The sequence below is a fragment of the Eschscholzia californica genome, unplaced genomic scaffold (assembly GCF_041429995.1).
Source record: "Eschscholzia californica isolate CP2 unplaced genomic scaffold, dmEscCali1.0.p SCAF_6, whole genome shotgun sequence".
Classification (NCBI taxonomy): domain Eukaryota; kingdom Viridiplantae; phylum Streptophyta; class Magnoliopsida; order Ranunculales; family Papaveraceae; genus Eschscholzia; species Eschscholzia californica.
Window position 1 is genome coordinate 7,424,049 of NW_028238483.1, and position 22,796 is coordinate 7,446,844.

General features: G+C 35.6%; 2 protein-coding genes and 2 long non-coding RNA genes across 7 annotated transcripts; 2 read left to right on the forward strand and 2 right to left on the reverse strand.

Moving 5' to 3' along the window:
* Window positions 1–669: 669 nt before the first annotated feature.
* On the reverse strand, window positions 670–8,920 carry ATG18B (autophagy 18 B-like protein). Of its 4 annotated transcripts, none has more exons than XR_015227693.1 (12): window positions 8,648–8,878; window positions 8,428–8,501; window positions 7,131–7,204; window positions 6,869–6,978; window positions 4,864–4,955; window positions 4,357–4,469; window positions 4,165–4,284; window positions 2,440–2,585; window positions 2,019–2,132; window positions 1,780–1,848; window positions 1,126–1,302; window positions 670–945 (listed from the first exon to the last, which is right to left on the reverse strand). XR_015227693.1 is itself a non-coding variant. In XM_086648156.1 (12 exons), exons 1-11 carry the CDS (start codon window positions 8,713–8,715, stop codon window positions 1,132–1,134), a joined length of 1,116 nt encoding a protein of 371 aa, XP_086504282.1. In that variant the 5' UTR covers window positions 8,716–8,920; the 3' UTR covers window positions 670–945; window positions 1,126–1,131. The 4 variants fall into 4 exon arrangements, 2 of the variants coding, with proteins under 2 accessions (XP_086504282.1, XP_086504283.1); XR_015227694.1 differs by having other exon boundaries at window positions 670–1,002; XM_086648156.1 differs by having other exon boundaries at window positions 1,126–1,267; window positions 8,648–8,920.
* A 3,493-nt stretch (window positions 8,921–12,413) lies between these two features.
* On the reverse strand, window positions 12,414–12,818 carry LOC147531514 (uncharacterized). The gene has a single exon (XM_086649730.1). The coding sequence runs from the start codon at window positions 12,816–12,818 to the stop codon at window positions 12,414–12,416; it is 405 nt and encodes a 134-aa protein (XP_086505856.1).
* A 6,221-nt stretch (window positions 12,819–19,039) lies between these two features.
* Window positions 19,040–19,647, forward strand: LOC147531515 (uncharacterized). Its single transcript, XR_015227904.1, has 4 exons — window positions 19,040–19,106; window positions 19,205–19,249; window positions 19,371–19,428; window positions 19,539–19,647. It is a non-coding gene; the product is annotated as an uncharacterized LOC147531515 (long non-coding RNA).
* Window positions 19,648–21,577: 1,930 nt separating this feature from the next.
* Window positions 21,578–22,398, forward strand: LOC147531516 (uncharacterized). The gene is made up of 2 exons (XR_015227905.1): window positions 21,578–21,637; window positions 21,996–22,398. It is a non-coding gene; the product is annotated as an uncharacterized LOC147531516 (long non-coding RNA).
* Window positions 22,399–22,796: the final 398 nt, after the last annotated feature.

Sequence of the window (22,796 nt, forward strand, 5' to 3'; positions counted from 1 at the left end):
ATCACATGCTGATTCATCCCTTTTTGTATATAAAAATGGCATATGCTGATGACATTTTGGTAACTGGAAATTCATCCACTATTTGCAAACAACTCATTTTTGAGTTAAGAACCAAAATCTCAATGGAAGATCAATGGAAGATCTTGACCCCTTTTGCATTACTTTCTAGGGCTAGAGGCTCATAGAGATCAGAAAGGGATTACTCTTACTCAAGTTAAGTATATTTTTGGATCTATTACAGGTGCTAAACCTGGTTCTACCACATTAGCTGCTAAAACCAAACTTCTTCCTCTCTCTGATCCTACTAGTTCATCTTAATGCACCTAATCTGGGGTATCCAAAGGGCACTATTGATCATGGTCTTAGAATTTCTAAGTCATCCTCCTTAGAAATTCAAGCTTATGCTGATGTTGATTGAGCTGGCAGTGCCTTTGATAGCAGATTTATGAGTGGTTTCGTCATTTATCTTGCTGGGAATCCAATCAGTTGCAAACATTAGCTAGTAGTCTTTGCAATTGAGTTTACGTAAGCAATCAACGCCCTTCTTTTCGTATAGATGTGTAGAGCTCGGAACAAAAAGGTACTACTTCTAAGCAAACACCAAACTGGATGCAAAATCATCCCGACTCATAGATGCAAAGTCATCCTGAGCCAGTCGGACATTACTAGTGGCACAAAAACAAACATTACGAAATATTGGATGCTATTATAAGTACACAATAACCTGTCTGGTCTCCACTTCTAAAATAAGGAACTTATCATCCCAAACTCAAATGAGGCCATGTAAATTTAGAAATGTCAAGGTTGTGTTACGAGGTAATTATATAAACAAGTGAATTATGTCCGCCCAAAATTTTTTGGCAACGGCAACCTTCATATTTACTTCTCTGCACAGTAATAACCTTAGACTTTACGAACCTGCCCAACACCTCCAGTTATTCATATCTGCAGTGAGCAAAGAGATCGACTCCAACAATTAGCTCTAATTTTATTAGCATTCTTCTGTTAGAGCAAACGCCGAAGAAAGAGGAAGATCATTTGAGAGAGGAAAAGTAATTTATTTCAGTACATCAAACACGAAACCAGGAACAAGCTTTGAGTTACGTGGTCATGGGATAGACGTACCAATGATTAGGAGACCTTATCTGAAATCACAGTTAGTAGATTCAGTTCCCGTTCTAAACTCCATGATGATTCATTTACATGGTTGATACTACACTTGTATTGCTGGAAATATCCGTTAAAGGTGATGATAGAAATAGAGGCTCTGTCAGAAAATCAATATCATGGTTGTTATTGTCTCTGCATATCAATCATCAATTTGATAAGGTTGCTGGTGCAAGTAATGAAAAACACGGCTATGGCCTGGCTAAACTAGTCCTATTTTCACAAAGGGATCCACTCCCCGATAATCTTTACAATCATTAAAATGTGAGATTCTGTATGTATATCTTGCACAAAATCGTTGTAGATGCTTCATAGAATACAACTCTAGGCTAATTTCTTTCGAGATTTTGTTCAGGATTTATACGTTCGTGAGTAAACTTATAGGAGAGAGAAAGAAGACATCCAGCTGTCATAGCTAAACCATTAGTAGAGCAATCAGTCAGATGTTCTTACCACAAAATGTTGTACCACTTTATGTAGGCCTTATATCTTTCACCGTTATAGCACTAACCAGGTATTTATTTAAGAGATTAAACTGATTCTTATACTAATAATATTAAACATAAAGTTGACAGGTTCAGCAAAGAGCATCATAATTAAGAGAAAACTCACTGAGAAACAGCGACCTGGGATTTTGGTGACATTCCAACAACTTTCTCTATACCTCGAATTATCCCATAGCTGATGCACAAGGTGAAGTAAAATCAACATCCAAGGGAAGGTAAAAAAAAAGTACACCAGCATATAAACAGTTTTATATGAAAGGAATTCAATTTTACTGATGTAGGATCTAATTAGGATTTTAAGTGAACTCAAAACTCGCTATTTTCCCTGCAGAACCACTGCCTCACCTTTTGACTCCTGCTGGAACCGCATTGTGGAATATATGATGATGAGCAGGTTCAAGGGCATCATTTATTGTGTTCGGAATCATTGATCCAAGAAGACTAGTAGATCTTTTGCTTCTGAAGAAGGTGAAAAATTATGAAAGAGAAATTAAAATCCAAATTAGACATAAACAAAAGTGACAAAAGGATCATAATATGCGACAACCAAGGAAACATGGAGAAAATCAAGCAAGTTACTTCATGTACTTTAACAGAAAAATCAATATACGCAAAAAATTTAATATAAGCTTTAATAATACGAATAAAATAAGACCAAAAAAGATAATTTTCTAATCAGAGAAAATAATGTTAAACCTAAATATGTGATGAATTGCATGAGGATTAGATCATAACTGCAGCCTGCAGGAAGCAAAAACTTTCTCACCTTTGGTTTATTATTGATGCAAGAGAGAAAACATGAATGGAGCCCGAAGAGCTTGTAGCAACAAGAATATCTGGAAGTTGCATGGACGGCCCAAATGAGAGGGAATATATGGTTGACGGATATGTCCCTCTCCGAAAACTATATGACTGAGATGTAAAAATTTGGTCAGAGTCGAACAATAAACAACTTTTGCATCGGAAATGTTTCTCGCAGAAAGCTACTTAGAAAAAGATAAACATTATTGGGAGAATACATCTGGTACATAATGAATATGAGCACTATTTGGTCGTGGTTCACTCACTTTCCTAGACCACTATAGCATTGTCAAAATCTTTATTGCGCAACCACCCGAAACTGTGATGATTACAACAACAAAAACATACGTTTGTCTTGGGAAAGATTGTAATTTTTAATAAGGAACGAAAATTTAGCAAAACGTTACCCAAATTTAGATTAGGTGCAAGAAATCACACTTACAACTATTTCCTGCATAGTTTCCACCAACATGAGAGAAATTTCGACCAAAACTGTTGGAAATTTCAAAATTTCCACCGACATGATGGAAATTTTTAATGGGACTTGACTACTTTAGATGAATACGATCCTCTTCTTTCTATTTAAGGTGGATCCCTTTCTATTGATTGCAGCTCGCGAGCAAACTACCTATCTATATTACCATTTTAACCTGTCTTCGCTGAACCGTAAGTTTCATTTGATTCAATGACCAGGTTTAGCCAAGGATATATAGCTCGGAGACTTGGATTTTTTTTTTGTTTATTTGCGTCAACCTTTCGAGGGGCACATTCCTTACTCAAACTATTACTCAACGAAAAATGAGATCTTTGGTTTCTGCTCATCGAGATAGGGGCAGGCAAAATGCTCCTTATCATAAACCAACAAGGGCCAAGCAACAACATACAGGGGCCCCTTCTGAGTATAAGGCCCCCAACATTGAAGTTGCTTGTTGGTCCTTTGTTGGCCCTATGACTACAAGTACTTGAAAGCCCCTATTTTCCATCAAGTTGGTAGGGCGAAATCCGGCAGCCAATTGCTGGCTTTGAAAAACCAGTCTAGCAAGAAGCTCAATTCTTCCATAACATTTTCGACCGACATAATAGAAATCTAGCAAAAACTTCGGAGAAACTAATTCTAGAAACGTATCTCTTCCTTCACCTTTTTCAATCTTCATTTCTCATGAATATCTCTTGATTTTTATGTTATGTTTTTAATGTGTTTTAAATCTAATTGAATGATTTACGCTCTGACTTAACTGCCTAAATTGATTTTATCTTAGTAACACCCCTGATATAACTGTGTAATTGACGATACCTTCTCAAACTAATATAGTTTGTTAACTATTAACTATTATCAGTAAGAATGTTAACTTTGGGTGTTATAGCCAAAAAGTTATTCAATTTACCCAATGATGTAACTGTGTAATTGTTAATACTCCCTCAAACTAATAGATTATGTTAATCTGTTCGAAATATCATTTTTATGCTTCATTATGGTTTAATAATCCTGTTATGCATAAGTGCATCATATTTCAATCATTTCTGTTGATTTGTAAGATTTCTACACTGACCGAAACGTTTCCACTTTTGGACTGACATAAATTTCCAGTGAAACCTAAATTTCATTCCTTAATTTTTAAAAAGAGATCTATTAAAATGATGCAGCCCCAACCATGCATTTTGCAATCTATTGTGATGTCATATACTTTACCTTAGTGGCTTGCCTAACTAGATGAACTCTGATTATGGTTCCTTGCTCAGAAGCCGTCGCAATGTACAATCCATTGGTTGAAAGAGCAATAGCAGCCAATGGTGAACGATGAGCATCTATCTATTACCAAAATTAAGTGTCAATTGAAAGCTCTAACGAATTTTATTATACAAAAGTCAACTTAATACCTACCTCGCAATGTGACTGGAGTTCCTTCACATCGTAAAGTAGCACAGATCCTTTGGTTGTACTCGCAGGAAGAGCTAAATAGCAACCATCAAGGTTAGGGGAGAATGCACAAAGTCCTGAAATGAAAATCACTCAAATCATTTTGGGTGTCTTGTTTCAAATAACAGAAACTACACTTTACTTTGATTCTATCACTCTAGTTCTCTACGAATTAATAAAAAACTTACAGTTAAACTTTCATTGAAGCTTCGCCTAACGTGTTCAAATCAAAAGCTCAATAAAATATAGAGTAAAAGCTGCACCTCATTTTTATTTTGACAAGGTTACTTCTGTTTAAAGGAATTGAACGGTTCATGATTCTAAAATCTGAATAAAACAGTGGTTCTATGTTTTTGGTAACTAAGACCACAAGCAGCAGGAAAACAGTTAACAAAACAAGATAGATTCCTGCTCAACGGAAGCAACTAAATCTACTTCAGTTAAGAAAGTGGTATGGAAACTAATTCTCACCCTTTGAATTTGGTACTGTATCTATTGTATCCAGTATCACGATTCTATTCAGATCATATATGTAGGTCTTATCCTGCAATAAGACAACAAGCCTGCATGTGATGCAATCATGTTCCCATTAGAGAAGCCAAGAGAAAAGAGAGAAGCAATTAAATCAACTTACGAAGTGTTGTTAAACAAATTACAAGTAGTCAAGTAGGCACGACGGATGAATCTATTTTAGTTATCGTGACCAACAAGTTATAACTTATAATATTAGGCTGCCTATCATTCCCAACCCACAAAATCTGATGGCAAGAACTCTCCTCTCTGAACATCATATGTACACAATTAAAACAATTAGCCATAACTGAAGGATATGGTGCCTAAAGTCTGAAGGAATGGTATCCTTCCGAAGGAGTGTCCTTCGACCAAGGATGCAATGCGTGCAATTTGGCTATTAGGATCTTAATGACCTTATTCGGAAGATCATTAGTCCGGTCCAATTAGGGGTCGTAATGCTTAGCTAGAAGCCAACTACGATCGTCGAGTCAAGAGTTGATTCGCGGCTAACATAGACCGGATCCTACAAGGGTTACACAACAGAATAATGATTTGAACGGAGAGAATTGACTAGATGGATAATGGCAAATAAGTGGATTGGATCCGTTATTGGTAAGTCCAGAAAGATTCGGAGAAGTCCGAAAGAGATAAACATGTCCGGGCCCAAAAGGGAGGCCCGGAATGGCTTTAGGGAAGCCGGCCATGTGATGGCCGGCCAAGGCAATAGGGCCGGCCATGTGATGGCCGGCTAGGCCCTAAGTGGGCCGGCCAAGGAAGCCCATAAAGGGCTATGTTGGCCGGCCACACTTAAGTGACCCAATGGAGGGTATTTTGGGTGTTGCCTAATAATTAGGTTTATGGAATCCTAGTTTGAGTCTAATACCTCTTCTAGGGAATTCTATATATACCTAATTATACAACCTAAAGAGAGAGAGATTGAATTCTCAACAACTGAGAGGGTTAACTGAAAGAGTTTCAGAATATACATCTCAGAGAGAGAGAGAGAAAAGGAGTTTTCTCAAGTATCTAGTCAAGAAGAAGGAGTTCTTCATCTCAACCTTCAAGAAGGTCCTAGCTGACTGAAAGGAGGGAGTTCAAGTCATTGTTCGGTGTCTCAAGTAGAGGAGCTACACTTGGAGCTCTTATCTTCCGAATACTGATCGGAATTTAGTTCGTGGGAAAGCGATTAAGAGGTAATCTTTTTTCCAATCTAGTTCATTGGTATGTTCATGTATAGATCCTGGAATTAGTGTTAAACATATGATGTTTGAGATTCCGCTACCAACACTAATAGACAATTAGGTGTATGAGATACACTAGGTTATTCCCCATCAATAACCAACCCAAGGGTCGTAAAATGAGAAAGGAAGAAGTCCCTTTGCCAATTGACAACCGACGTCAGAACTTCACCTCTTAAAATTGTAATAAAAATGAAAACCTTAACGCCTACTTGAGAAAATTTACCCCTGATAGGAACAAACATGAACGTAAACATTTATATCCTTAGTTGCACCTGTTCGCTGACGATGAAGTCAAGTTATAACTTCAAAGCCAGCTACGGAATAAAGGCAGCTGAAACATTAGATGTTGTAAAGCCATAGCTAGTTTTGTGTATCACTCATTGATGGTAGCTGATAGACCAAATAAATAAAATTTATATAAAACATCTATTTTTGGTAAAACTAACTGAAAGGAAACCAAATCTAAGATATTGCATAGACAGGAGTAACAAAACGTATGTGGCAGCTAAAAATTAAACTCGAATTGGCCAATGAGCATGACACATTGAGAATCCAGCGAATGAACTTCATGTAGAAAGATAAAGAATGTCACTCCATCTGTTGCTTTTGCTACTTTTAGTGAAAGTAAATACTTCAAAAGAACTTTACTTAGACTAGAGTTCTAAGGCTGAAGTCACACCAGAAAATCAGAGAATAGTTTAACTAAATCATATGGTATTTACCTTTCTTTATTTAAGCGGACAGCAAGGATTGAAGTCAAGAAAGTTAGTTCTCTGAGTGGAGCTCCAGTCATGGTATTGAAAAGACAAAGCCTGCGTGGAGATAACGATGGCTGTAGCATTCCGGATTGAGACACAACATGTAAAGAATAATATAAGAACAGAACAGAAAACTAAAAATTCAGATATAAAAAACATAGGAAAGGTTCATCTTTATCTATAAAGTGAGTATGCAATAGCCAGAAGAAACACTATTAACATATACCTGCTCCCCTGCTCCAACTATGGCAAGAAGGCTTGAGCTAAACAGCATTTCAACAATGCTAAATGCCCCCAAAGCTAGCAAAAAAGATAGAATACAACTTGTGATCTTTCGTATGGTAAATTGTGCGTGAACTTAAATTTCTGTGCAATCCATATGAACAAATAGAAGTTCTCCTTTCTCTTCAAGAAAATTGCAGTACAAGACTACAAGGACCCATATTCGTGAACAAGTTCATCTAGCAACTTAAAAGATTTGAAGAACATCATACGGTTTAACTCGAAGAATTTACCTCAGCGAGATTTAATTAGGAAGGGAATTTTCGTTAGGGATCAATTATTGTAAGAAATATTAGAGCTCCCTCTTTCCTTTCCACTTACATTGTCTAAAAGGGTAGGTGGATTAACTTCTTGACGGGTTTTTGTACCTCAATGGCTAAATCCTAACTAAGAAGGCAAAACCGATCTTTAATCAAACCAACAATTATTGGCATGGAAGTATCCGAAAGTGAAAGAGTTCAGCAAACGAAATTGAGAAGGAGTCAATATGCCATAATAATCTCTTAGTAACATCAACTGGAAGCAGTAATGGCACTTCAAAGTAAGTGATACAAGAGGTGTTCGGATAACACACTTATACGGCTGATCAGGGTAACGGGTTGAATATATTATAAATCAAGTTCAGCCCACTAAATCCAATTTCAGCCAAAACTCATGATTTCTGAAAGGGAAATTTTGTTAAAACTTATTATATCGTGATTTGCAACTGCTTACAAGAGGTTTGCAATTGCTTGCAAAAGGTTTGCAAGAAACATTGGGTTTAATTTTTGGTTTTTAATCAAGCAAAATACACATTTTTGGGTTTTTTTAACCAAACAAAATACAACGTGTACCTTTAACAAACTTTTTTTTTTGGAAGTCGACTGCGATCAACTTATGTTGTTACATTTGGCATTGATACATCGAAGATGTGATAAGCTCGATAACCGCCCACTCAAACTCTAACAGAACAGGGCCTATAGCCCAACTACATTATTTATACCCTAATAATCCCAATTCAAATAAACCAAATATTCCACCTTCTCTGGGGTTCGAACCTGGGACCTCCACGGCTTTCTGGAGTTTATGTCAACACATTTAACAAACTTAAAATTGAGTCTTCGGCCCAATTTCAAGAATTTATTTTAATAAAGAATAATTGATAGAAAATTAAACCAAATTTTGACTGATCTAAGTTTACAATTATCTTTATTCACAATCAAATTCTAGGAGAGAGAAATAGAGTTCATCAAAATACTGACCTCTCTCATAACAAAGTCTCCCACTATCAGAATTAAATATTTTAAATCCATCCTTCGTTGCAATAGCAAATCCACTGTGATAACCAAAATAATATAAACAAAACCAGGAAAAGATGTAAATAAAACCTAACTTAATCTGAAATTTCTCACCATAAAAAAAGCTACCCAAGATAGAAACAGCTAATTAATTCCCTAAAAACAAGATTTGGACGATCTGTACCTGTTATCTTGGTTGAAAGAAGCGCAAAGAATTGCGGAGGAAGACGAAGCAGAGGACTGATTTGTCATGTCTGGATTTTGTTGCTCCCCCCTCAGACCTGAATTTCTCAGTATTGGCCGGTGATACCCACAAAATTGACTCGTGGGCCTCTGCCGACAATTAAAAAAGGGTTAATTTCTTTCTATATGATCCCTAACTTACAATCCTTTCCCGTTCGACCCCTTACCATTTGGGAAATGCCCCGCTGATTTCTTCTCTTCACTTTTGGAGTTTGAAGAAGATGACTTTGGAGCACAAATTTGAAAAAAAATTAGTTTCGGGCATTGACTAACTTTGACTTAATTTTTCATTAGAAGATAATAAATACTAACTTTTAACTTAATACCCAAAAAAAAAAAACTTTTAACTTAGATTTTACATGCAAATTTAATAGAGACTAATTGATGTTAGTGTCAATATTTCAATACTGTTAATCTCTAGCATTGACGACTCACATTATTTTGCATCACATGGTCGAATTAACTCATATTTTTATATCCAGAACTTTTTCTTTTATATAAAAATTCCACTAAAAAACCAATCAAATTCAATTGTCTTCACAAATACTTCTATAAATTATTTAGTTTTAACATAACTTGTATAATACACTAAAAAGTACTACATGATTCATCCATATATGGAATTCACCAGCTTATTAACGTATACATAACATGCATTCTAAATTATTGAAACATTCATACAAATGTTTACAAGATTGTATTCACATTCATTAATTCATCCATCTAAGAATTTAGTTTTATCCAAAAAAACTTTTTTTTTTTTTATGAAAGGAACTAACATTAAAAAACCAACACATACAAGGTCTCTAAAGTAAAGCAGAAATAAAAGAGAGTGCCACTTTTCATATTTTCCGTTGACCATATCTACGACCCCATTTTGCGAGCGCATCCGCCTGAGTATTGCAATCTCTAGGAACATAGGTGAAGATTATGCCTGAGAAATATTCTTTTAAAGCCATAATCTGTTGTATGACGCTTTTGGATTGCCAGTGAAGCCCTACACTATTGTCGTTGATGAAAAGGATTAAGACTTAATTGTCACTCTCTACATGAACATGAGTGATGTTCAACTGGATGACCCATAAAAGACTGAATAGAATAGCCATGCTTTCGTATTCTTCCGCGTTCTGGCATCGCACTGAATCAGCTACTGCTATGATGAAGTTCGCATCTGCATCTCGAATTATACATCCTATCTCGGCCGGTTCGGATTGCAGAAAATGAGGCGTCGACGTTTAACTTCAAGTATGGTGTCGATGGAGGTCTCCGTGTTTGTTGCTTAGTTTTTACCCTGCATTTGTTAGTAATAATGGACTCAATCTTGAGTAGAGTTGTCGAGGTATTGTTTATCCTCTCTATCATTTGTGAAGGATTTTGCTTATTCGTAGAAAAGTAATTTTCGCACCTTGCTTTCCAAATAAACCATAGTATTTTGGCATATAGATTGGTAATTTCTTCGTCTAGAGTTTTCCATTGTTGTATCCATTGATTTGTTGTTGTTAATTGATCCGTTTGAACCTGAAAGTGGAACCAAATAGCTTTCGCAAAAGTACAATGAAGCATCACATGGTCTAAGGTTTCGTTTTCATTACAATTAATACAGGAGTAGGTGTTTCCAATAAATTTACCAATTTTTGCCTTCACGGGTAGACTGTTCGTACGACATTTCCATAAAAATAGTTTTATGCGAGGAATTTTATTCATGTTCCAAATAAAAAACCAATCCATTTGGTCCTGCATTGGGTTAGCATTACCTGTTCTCCGACAATTATACATGGATTTAATTGAGAAGTTACCTGATTTCGTCAGCGTCCATGTTGGTCTATCCTCTTGGTTGTCCTGAAGATTGATGCTTAGAATTGAGTTCCAAATGTCACTGTTGAAACAATTATTAATAACATTGATATTCCAGGTATTATTAGTTATGAGTTGAGATACCCTTTCCAGCGTTGACCCATTCTGATTAGTAATAGGAGGGGGATGATTGGGGATCCAGAAGTCCTGCCAAATATTAATATGCTTACCATTATTGATATCCCAGAATACAAGCCCTCCATCTGATTGTACTGTTTAGAGATGGATTTCCATGGCCAAGATTGGTTGGCTTTAGGAGCAGTGGGTTTGTGAGATTTGGGGAAGTATTTCCCTTTAAGCACTTGAACCCACACCGCTTGAGGATTGTTAAGAAGGCGCCAGTTAATCTTGTTAAGAAAGGCTTGGTTATCAAGAATGCGAAGACGAAAGTCCAGTCCACCCAGTTTACGGGGTTTGCAAATGGCAGACCAGTTAATGGCATGGAAGGTTTTGGATTTTTCCCCACTAGAAAGTCCTTTGGAGGGACTCAATGCTGGTACAAATGTCTTTTGGAATGGCAAAGCACTGCATTTGGTATCGGGGAACAACCGTTGCGATAATGGAGAAAACTACCGAGCGACCAGCTTGCGAGAGGAGATGAGTTTGCCATTTGGCGAGTTTGTTTTTTATCTGAGTAAGAAGAGGTTGGAAGGCTTGCTTTTTGTTACGATCAATGAACAGATTAGTACCCAAGTATTTATCTCCCGCGGAAGATTGATGGACTTTGAGCTCCCGAATGATCATAGGTTTGAATTTAGGGTGAGAGTTTTTTGAGAAGAAAATATTGGATTTGGAGTAGTTGATCATCTGACCAGAAGCATTACTGAATTCCTTCATGATTAGCTTGAGATGATAGATATTGTCGAGGGAGTTCTGCCCAAAAATGATACAGTCATCTGCGAAGAGAAGATGTTTGATGGTTAAATCAGAATTAGGAATGGGAAAACCGATAAAAGAGGTATTGTTATTATTCTTCTCTAAAAGTCGGCTGAGGCCTTCCATACCAATAGCAAACAGGAAAGGAGAGAGTGGGTCGTCTTGTCGGATCCCACGACTGACATCGAAGGTCATACCAGGATGCCCATTGATGAGAACTGCCATGGAGCTAGTAGTGATGCAAGTGTTGATGAGATTGATCCAAGTCTAGGAGAAACCCATCAGTCTCATAACGCTTTCCAGATAGCTCTATTCGATCCGGTCAAAAGCCTTGGACATATCCAGTTTGAGACCGAAATAACTCTTTGCTCCCTTGATTTTCTTATAGGAGTGAATGAGCTCTTGGCTAATGATGATATTATCTGTAATTTGCCGTCCTGACACATACGCTGTCTGGAAAGGAGAGATAATATCAGTCAAGACAGGTTTGAGTCTATTGGCCAGGATATTGGTAATGATCTTATAGGTGGTATTGAGCAAGCTGATTGGACGGTAATCAGAGGGAGATTGTGGGGTTTTAGTTTTAGGAAGGAGGCATATGTGCGTGTGATTAGACAACGCAGGCAGAGTCGAATTACTAAAAAAATGCGAGACCATGATAATAATATCTTCCTTAACAGTATCCCAGTTGTCCTGGTAGAAGAGAGGAGGATAACCATCCGGACCAGGAGCAACTCCCGGTTTAAGGGAGAAGGTGGCGGATCGGATCTCCTCTATGACTGGGATCGCGGTTAAAGCTTCATTCTGAGAGTGTGAAATCTGAGGATAGAAGCACTCTATTAGGTTTGGAGATAGAGTGAAACCGGCCGTCGACGAGATGAACTTGAACGGTTTACGACCACGAGAAGAGGTAATCTTAGTAGTAAGGAGAATAGGATTATGATCAGAGCCAAGAGTGGGAAGGTTGTGAGTTTAGACTAGGGGTAGACGGTGATCCACTTGTAGTTAACTAGAGCTCGATCAAGCCTCTCTTCAATGAGGTTACCTGCAAACTGTTTGTTAGACCAAGTATACGGGTATCCTACAAAGCCAATATCATGAATTCCCAAGTTATTGATGGTTTGCATACATTGGAATATGGTCGGGTTGTGCGCAATTTTACCCCCCAACTTCTCAGACTGGTCAAGAATGCAATTAAGATCGCCTATAACCAGCCAAGGGTAATTGTTATCAGGGGTATGTTGGGCCAAAATCTCCCAAGGTTTCATTTTGTTACTATTGTACGGGCACCCATAGAAACCAGTGACGTAGAAAATCTTTCCATTATCCACTTGGGTGCCTTTAACGTGTATCATGTTATTGTCCGCGTACCTAACTTCCATATCATATTGAGGAGACCAGAAAAGGGCGAGGCCCCCGCTTTGTTAATCGGGTCAATCACATGCTTGTCATAAATGTTGTTGAGATTCAGGATCTTATCTAGGTTCGTGTTCATACATTTAGTTTCTGACAGGAAAATGATGTCCGGGTTGTGATCATTAATAAGGCGTCTAAGATGCTTACGATTGGCAAAGTTACCACAACCCCGAACATTCCAAGCCAGAACAGACACATCCATGAGGCAAAGCAAACCTAAGAGTCTGGCCTATAAGGGCACCCCTCGCTCCAAGCCCAAGTCAGAGGAGTCTACGGCCACCCCACGAGCTGCTGAGTACAAAAAAGTCTAGGGACAGTACTTCTAAGGGAAACCTTAATAGTCTGACTAAAACCTAGGTTGAGCTACACTAAAAAACCAATTACTGAAAACTAATCTTAACATCACACTAAAACCAAGGTTGAGCTCACACTAAACAACCAACTGTAGCATACAACCAACAACTGAAAACTAATACTTAAGAACCAGAAAGGAGGCAATTAATATGTAAACTAAAGCACCTCGATAATCTCTAGAAAGCCTAATAACATCGATAAACAACTAGTAAAGAAAATGAAAAACACCAACAAAAAGCACAAGCTTCAAATCTAATGGCATGCAAGACTGATAATGTGAGTTAGACCAAAGTAATCAGAACAAACTAAAAGATGTTAAATTAGATGGATACTAACTAATTAACACTAAAACTAGAGATAAGCAAGTTTAGTTTACTTCCCTTCCATTGTTGAGGTTCGAGAAACCATTGCTTCTGCTTAGCCACTAATTCACTGTTACATGTTTCTCTTGCGAGTGGTGAAACCAAACCTGTCTTCTACTTAGTATTACCCTTATCTACTACCAGAATTTGAGCTACGTTGATGAGAGACTTAGATCTAGGGGTCGATTGAAATTCTCAAGAGCTTTGAGTAACTAGCTCTGAATAGATGTGGGAATATATTTAGAGTGGTCTAAATCTCAGAATAATGATGAGGTTGTGGCTTGGTACCAGCGGCGTTGGTTGATCTGTTAATGGAGGAGCAAGGGTTTATGGGAGAAGAAAGGTAGGAGAAAATCCCTAAGCTAGAAACTCTCTTTTCTTCACTATTGATGAAATCCAAAAAAAACTTAACTTGTCCATCAAATAATAATCTTTAAATCATTTAAGTATCTTTATGTTATCCATAATATCAAAAAGATGTAAGAGTTACTAATCTAGTTCAACCATTGGTAGTACCAACCTTTCTCAACAAGTTAGGGTTGCATCCACCTTCATTACTAACTTTTGGATCAGTTCTTACAACATGTGGTACTTTGGAAACATTAGATACATGTGACTCCTTCTTTCAAATATAAAAAGATACATGTGACTCCTTGGTCAGTCCACCTCTTCCTTTCCCTTTAGCACATTCTCTCTTCTAATATGTGGTCCTTCAAATGGATGATCTCCCCCCCCTTGAATATATAAATTATTCCTACACATATATATATTATATATATATATATAATATATTTGGTGTCCACCGCGCCTGTAAGGACAGTTCGATTAATAGGTAACTCGGGATAGATAGCTGAAATAAATCCATGTAGACTTTGACTTCTATTGATACATGTTGGTAAATCTACGATCTCTTGTCGATTTGTCCCAACTTACAAAAAGTTAAAGGACACCAAACACGTTAAAAATATATCTATTATATAAAACGCAAAATTTTTTGCTGACGAGGACAAGTGTTGAAAGACAAATCCGGTCGTTCGTTGGCTTTTTTGTTAAATCTAGGCCACTAGATCTATTACCTACCTATAAAAAAAATATTTAGTTCACCCACTCAATGCAACATAACTTTGTCCACCCTCGTAAAATACTAATATCAATGCACCTCATGAAATGAAATTGAATACCATTTAATAAAGGTGGCAGTTTATTTTTCTAAACAATAAAGAGGGCTATTAAGGCAATGGTTCAACTCTCTCCTTAATTTGGCTCTCTTGAAATGAAATTGAATACCATTAAATAATAAAGAGGGTTGTTTTTTTTCAAAGAATAAAGAGGGCGGTTAAGAGTCTTCCTACAATCCTACCTATCTCTCTCCCTAATCACTCTTTCACATGCAAACGTTTCTTTTCTTCCTTCTCTTTAATACCGGCTAATCTTTAGATTCCTCTAACTAAACATGGAGAAGGCCAAGGTGGATTTGAGGTAAGAATTAACAACCAAGGTGGACATTGGAGGTAAAAATTAACAAATCTTCATACTACAATTAAGGTGAATATTTCATGTGAAAAAACTTAAATCTTAAGTGTTTGTAGGAATGCCTAAAAGAAAAAAAAGGTGTGCCTCTTCAAATTGGAAGAAAGAGAACAACAAATTTTTATCATGTAAGTCTTTATATCTTTCATTTTTCTTTTCTTCCTTTTCTTTACAAGAGGGGTTTACTTAAATATGAACTCACATGTTGTGGTTTATCTTCAGAATCCTCCTATTGAACATTGACAAAATCAATGTGGATCGAGATTTGAGTTCTACATTTTTCTTATTTGGTGAATTAGTGAAGACACTGCTCCATACTTACGGGTTATTCTACACAAAGAGATGGGAAAGGGGAAGAGATTTTCAGTGTTTAGGAAACATATTTTACGAAATTTTCTTTTTCTAGGGAGTTACAAACCAACTTTTTTTCTTTTAAGTAAATATCTCTAAATTAGCTTTTGCCACTGAATTTGACAATTTTTTTATTCCATCTCTTTAGGGGTTTATCTGTTTACTTTATTTATTTTTGTTGGAGTGATTAAAAAGGTTTTCTTGTTTTTATCTTATGACATAGAGAAGCTAAAGAAATTTTGTTTTAATTTATTTATTTTTGTTGGAGTGACGTACAACTTATTTGTTCCAATTTCCAATCGATTTAATTTCCGGAGGTTGAGGTCTCGCTCTAAAATTCATTTAATTGTTCTTACCAATTTTATCTTTTTGAAATCCTAATTTCTTTGTCCATTAAAATTTGCAGATTTTAGTAACAATTGAAGAATTAAATCCAGGGAAATTGCTGAAGACTATTTGATAACAATTGTCACAAATTTTATAGTTTTTATAATTTTTTTAATTGTATAATGGTAGTAAGCAATTCAAATTTTTTGTTTGAATATAGCAATTCTAATACTTAGGTGATTTTTTAGATTGTACACTATTTTTGATGGTTCAACTTACGCGAAGGTCTTTTGGTGACCGTAGGATTCTAAACAGAAGCGCCCGTGCCGGAGGCACAGGTTATGCATAGGACAAAGAAAAAGAAAAATCTAGCCGTTCGTTGTGTTTTTTGTTAAATTTTAGCCATTAGATCTATTACCTATCGAAGAAAATGAAAATTCGTTCACTCTTTCATTAAAATCTATTGTACAAACTTCGTTCACCCATGATATCATAGTCGTCCATCTCGATTTATCTTCAATTGTGGTCTTTAGATCTATATATCTAATTACAACACTAATTACCTGAAATAATGTGGGAGTTTAATGGTGTATTGGGAGTTAAAATTCTGCCAATTAATTCGATACTAATGACCATTTTTGTAACTATCCGTTTGACACAAACCCTATCCTTTAAATCTTGTCTTTTACTCATCTACTCAGTTACAAGGCTTGCTAAATTAAAATTAAGCATTAATACTCTCTAACTGTCCACGACTCTTGTGCTCAAGACGTTATCTTCTCTATAATTGCATGGTTGAGTTCTTTCCTTTGATTTATCAAAATTTCTGGATATTGGTCTCAGGGCAGTAGGTCCTCTCTATATCTTTTGAGTCTCTAAATATTGTTTTGGTAAGCTCTTCCTAAAAGACTACTGTATGTAAGTACACAACTATCTATCCTGAATTACGAATTAAAGAAGATTTGGTTCTGAATAATTAGTTGAAATCCTCACTTGTATCTTATCTAATAATTTCGCCTGGAGAGATTTATTAATATATTTCGTATCTATGTTTCTTTCTAACAACTTCTTGAAGGTTTGTATCTATGTTCTTCAATTTGACCATCTTTAGTTCTCTCTAATTTGCGTATTTATCTTTTCATGATAACAGGTGAACTTCATCCTTTTCACCAATATATTCAACGGCGGTTAGAAATTCTATACAAGTTTTCTTGACCAGACACTTCCTCAAATTTGTGATTGTCTTCGCAGAGTTTGGTGTATCTATTGTGTGAAGGAGTTACACACTTCATAAGATTGTAAGAATAATTGAAAGAAGTTTTTTGTCAACTCAAAATTCACATTTCAAGTGATCTCAAATCTTCTTTTCTTTCTATTTTGGTTTCAATATATGCTGGTATAGGGAAAACCGATAAAAGAACAATAAAGGTATGTGATTTGTGAGTATTATACATAATAGGGTATTTGATGGTTTGTGGTTTTGTATTAACATACTTGGCTATAAAGCTATGGAGTTTCTAAGAACGTGGACTAAACTTTAGTTAAGACTCTTATTTTTAGGTTAAGAAACATGAACATCATGTATAACTATGTGCATAAGGTGGTATGGTAAAATGTTATGGTTCAAATATTTTACTTCCAAGTGATTATTGAACCATCTTGGATTTTAAAATGTGTTGTATCCTTAAATAATGATTTGTCCAATTTTAATAATTTATCATCTTTTAACTCATTTGGGTTGGGTGTTTATAATTCCTGATATTTTCATTCCTGTAATAAGGAGATTTCCACTTGTAGGTAAGAACAACTATTCAACAAAATTATTAGTTTTAGAATGGTCAAAATTTTCTTGATTTCAATGAATTTCTTGATTTTTATTCCGTCAGGTTAGGCCTCTTGTAAAGAGATTGGATCAACCTCGGAAATTCACCAGTAAATGCCTTGGGCAAGGCGTTCTAGATATTGAAAGTGTTGGAGGTAGAAGTCAATGTTATTCTTTTGAAGGGGGATCTAACAATTGTAACCGAAATTCTATTTTTGCAACTTAAAGGTCATCTATTATATTAAAACAGCTCGGTCGGTTACTCATGGTATAAGTCCGGCCGTCCATTTTATTTTAGAGATTTACCTTTGATTAGATCGAACGACTGATATAAAATCCTTTTTAGTGCAATTTGACTTAAAAAGTAAGGGTATTAGTGTAAACAATTAATTATTTTGAATATTCGGTTACAATCTCCCGAAAATAACTATATCTCAGGCATCTTCTCACTCACGATTGCACATCCACTTTCCCCTTAATTTTAGTGTTTCGGTTAGACTTCTAAGTCAGTTCAAAATTGTATAAATACGGTTCTCCCTCTCTACTCTTCAAACACATGGTTATCACTCTCCCCTGTAATTTTATCTTATTTATGTTGTGATTTAAATTTATTTTCTTCTCCTCGAAGGCGTTAGCCAAGAGGGATCTTCCCCGTCCGTAGGACGGGGAGGGAACCTAGTTTATTTTCATAACGAGTAGTCAACTATTTTATGATGTATAAAATATTCAACGGAATCCACCGTGCAATAGGCACGGGTCTTACCTAGTCTATTATATAAAACGCAAAGTTTTTTGCTGACTGGGACAAATCTATTATATAAAACGCAAAGTTTTTTGCTGACTGGGACAAAGCGATAGATAAATCCAACCGTTCATTGCGTTTCTGATAGTATCCCCACCCTTTGATCTATCACCTACCCTAAAAAGAAAAAATTAGTTCACCCACTTAATGCAAGAAAGTGAAAAGAAGATAAATCTAGACCGTCTAAACTCCCCGAGCTGGTTCAACGACCGGATTAAAATAACTCTCTGTCTCCCCAGTTTCATCGCCATTAAAGGGAAAAAAAAATTGTCCCATTAACTCTCCCTGAAACGTCTGAACCGCTTAATGAGATTTCATTTTCACTCTGTCTCTCTCTAACTTCAAACCCCTTAATGAGATTTCCTGATCCAAAACGTTGAGAAGAAAATAATCCTCCACTTTCACTTATTAACACCTTGTGGATTTTTTTATTTCTTCAGCCAAAACGGATGTAATCCAACCTTTTCAATTTCTTCCGGGTTTGGTGTTTTGGTCAAAGTTGAAGTGGGGAATTTATAATGGTCATTATCTTTTCTTCTCCTTCCCTTTTGACATTTCCACGAATTGAGAGTCTTTAGAACATTGAAACCCTTAAATACGCATCCATTTCCTGTCTGTTACAATAGTTGGGAAGCCATTCGCTTTTGGTGCTCATCCATGTGGACCATGTCTATATATGAGCAAACCGTCATTTGCTTTGGCCAAGGTAAAAAAAAAGTTCAGTCTTTCATCTTCTACATTTCAATGTTTTTATCCAATTTCATTGTTAGATAGTTTAAAATTTTTAATATTTGGTATGTGTAGTAAGTTTCTTTCTAGGTTCGCGAAGGTGTTTGCTTGAATGTCAAGGTAAAATAGAACTGATTTGGACTTAAGTTTTATCTGACGATGAACTCAAGATAGGCCAGTTAGTTTGGGAGTTCCTTTTGACAATGGTAATGTAACTGATGTGAAAATGTTATTAATGTAGGCATATTTTGAAAAGGAGGTTGCAACCAAAGATGGGAAAGATGGACATCGATTATCAGGTTATTTTGTTTTTTTCCTTTCGTGCTCTCACTCTTTAAATAATTGTTTGTTATTCAACAATTTTATCATGGTTCAACTTCTTATCTAAGTCTGTGATTTCCATTTACAGATTCTTTTTGACACAATCTTCAAACATCAAACCAAGCCAGAGGTATACCTTTATATTCTTACCCTTAATTTGATTTTGGTTATTCCATAAAAAAAATAGTATTCTAAAGATAAAATTAGTACCAAGTTCCCCTTGAACCCATTTTAGATTTATGCTAAAATGAGTATTTGAATTCAAGATATTTGTTAATTTTGTTGTTACTTAACGAGTTTGAAAGTATTTGTTAAATTTGTTGTTAATCAAGTAAATCTTTATGATCTGTTGTTATGTGGTGTAGTCACATTAACATTTTTGAATTTAATCTCTTGAAATGTTATGTGATTTCTAATGTCCATCATTTGTGTGAGAGTTTCCTTTGTTTGATATATTCACTGGAAACAATTTCTATACAATTGATTTTTTTAACTATGACAACAGTCAACATGCCTAAGCTCTAAAATAAGAATAATTATCAACTTATTTAGGATTTCGACGTACTTCTGTATATCATAAACGGTTCCTATAGTCAGGTGAATGATCACTTAATATACAGAAAGCAAATTGGACATCGGAAAAGTGGGATTTTGAATTGTAATGAAGAAATATCATCAACTTATTTGGGATTTTGACATACTTCTGTGTATCATAAACGGTTCCTGTAGTCAGGTGAATGATCACTTAATATATAGAAAGCAAATTGGGCACCGGAAAAGTGGGATCTTGAATTTTAATGAAGAAATATCATAACTACGATGTTTTTGTGTTCTATTATTATTTTAAATTATTGAATTCTATAATGGCCATTTTATATTTTTTATCCACAACCAAAATTTCAATAAATGAATGCAACAATTGGTTCAATTCCCACTCCTTTGTTTATTTTGTGCATCTTTTTGCAAGTTGTTCAAAGAATGAATATGAATTTATTCTAGCTCATTTTCGTGTGTACAACTTCAGTCTTTTTGGTAGGAAGTAATAGATTTTGGGTTTGTAAAATCTTGATCACTAACTACGCTCAGATTTTCATCAATCTAAGAGAGAACATCATCAAATCGTCGATGAGAAAATCACAAGTATGTTACATTTGTGATAACCGAATTAGTTTTGATAACAGGAGATTCACCATTTTATAACACTCTAAATGCTCAACAATAGCATCCGTGCCAGAGGCACGGGTTATACCTAGGTTACAATAAACCCCACTCATCTATTTCTCTTCACAACGCACGACCCAGACACCACAGAAACTGAAATCGAGTACAATATATAATAATTCATCAGTTTCCGTGAAGATTGAAATTACTTTTTAAATAATCCTAAGGCCATAGCAAAGTTCAGTTTCAAGAGTTTTTCTCCTTATTGAGCCAGTGCACACTTGGATTTGTTTTGTTGGTTTTGTAATGGTTAGTTGAGTTCAACGTACTGCGAGCTCCAGCTGTTCGAGGGAAGTCCTCCGCCAGTTCAGACATCGCATCTTCAAGGTTACTTTCTATAATCTTCGGTACATATTCAAATTTTTTGTTATTAAAGATATTCGGTTATCTAATTTTTGATGTTTTTACCTCAAATTTGTGAATTCAATATGTTGTATTAACCTTCATTCACTTATGTTTTCATCTGTTGATGAAAGAAAGGAAGCTTCATTATTCATTTATTTGTTCCATAATCGAAAGTAAGCTCTGTTATAGAAGTTGCAGTCTTGTTTCAATGCACTGGGAGGAAATGAGCCATTAGCATCGGAAGATATGCGACTGCTTTGGCAAACGAAAATTGCATAGATGTAGTTATATTTTGGAGGACATTGCGTACCAAAATTTTTGGACGGTTGTGGTAACTGGTAAGCCAACCCAACCCAAAAGTATTACAAAAAAACATAGATGAAAATGGAGATGGGTAAATAGTTATTTTGAAGGCCAATCACGTAGCAAAATGTCTGGTTGGTTGTGGTAAACCAACCCAAAAGTATTACAAAGAAACCTATAAGGAGATGCGTAATTCATATTCATCTAACTTCTGTCATAGAAATATCCATATAATTCATCTAACTATTTTCATGCTAGCTATTTGGGATTCTGAAGTTCTCTTGTCATTTGCCATACTCATTTGCCGCTTTAGAGAAGGTACGATAAATGGTTTCCTTTCAATATAGTATATACTTTCAATTCATTGATTGAAGGTATATAGAAGTTTTGTAACCTGATTTTGCTTTTACAGTATAGAACTTCCTCATAACATTGTTCCTTCACTTTAACTCTTCGGTCGGTTTAAGAAAAAAAAAATCAGATAATACCTCTAGATCATGTTCATAATAGGGACTACTGGAAACAATGCCTTAGAAGTTCTGTAACCAGATTTTCTTTTTACAGTATATGATAGGCGAAGTTGATACATGATTAATCTTTTGTTATATTTAGAATAATCATTAGGTTTGTGAGACTTAACGTTTTCTTTGGGATTTGTATATCATTTTGTCTATAGGTGTATTGGTCATCTTTGCAGTTCTTAAATGTTCTGAAGTGAAAAAGTTTTGCCTTCCATTATTACCTCTGCTATCGACTCTAACTATCACTATTGCAACACCACAATCCATTTGTGGGTACTTCAGGCTCCTCCACCTTTAGTGGAAGATATCAAAAAAGAAAAGTCAGTTTAAACATGAAGTTGAGCAGGGGAGTACTTTTGCTCTAGGGCTTGTTATTCTTCAAGTAAAAAATGCACTTCATCATTGAATTACTGTAGTTTTACATTCTATAATTCTATAAAGGAGTTCCATTTTGATTGATTTTGGGGGTTTTCCTTCCTACCAAGTGATCAACATCTTTCTCTTCTTTGTATCATAAAACATTTATTGGCTTTCAAAAACCTTATTTTGTGGCATTTTTGAAGTTGGACTTGAGAACTGAAATTTAGGTACGAGTAATTGTCGACTCATATTTAGTTCGAACCATATCTAATATATTTGTTCGTAGGAGAGTATCATAGAAACTCTTGACAAAGTTAAGACTTCCCTTATTTTTCCAGTACATGTTTCTTAGCCAAGGAAGCGCCCAAGTCCCAACAATTTGAATTACCCCTACGTTGTTCAAAAATATATTTCGTACTTCTTTTGGACACAATATCACAACAATCATTGGCATTATTGATCTCATTGCCCCCTAACTGTCACCCCGTCTTGTGCAAAGGACAAACAGTATGACAATTGATAGTTCACTACATGTTACTTCACAACATTAAATATGTTATGAAGATTAGTATTATCTAATCATATTATGTTTTTTC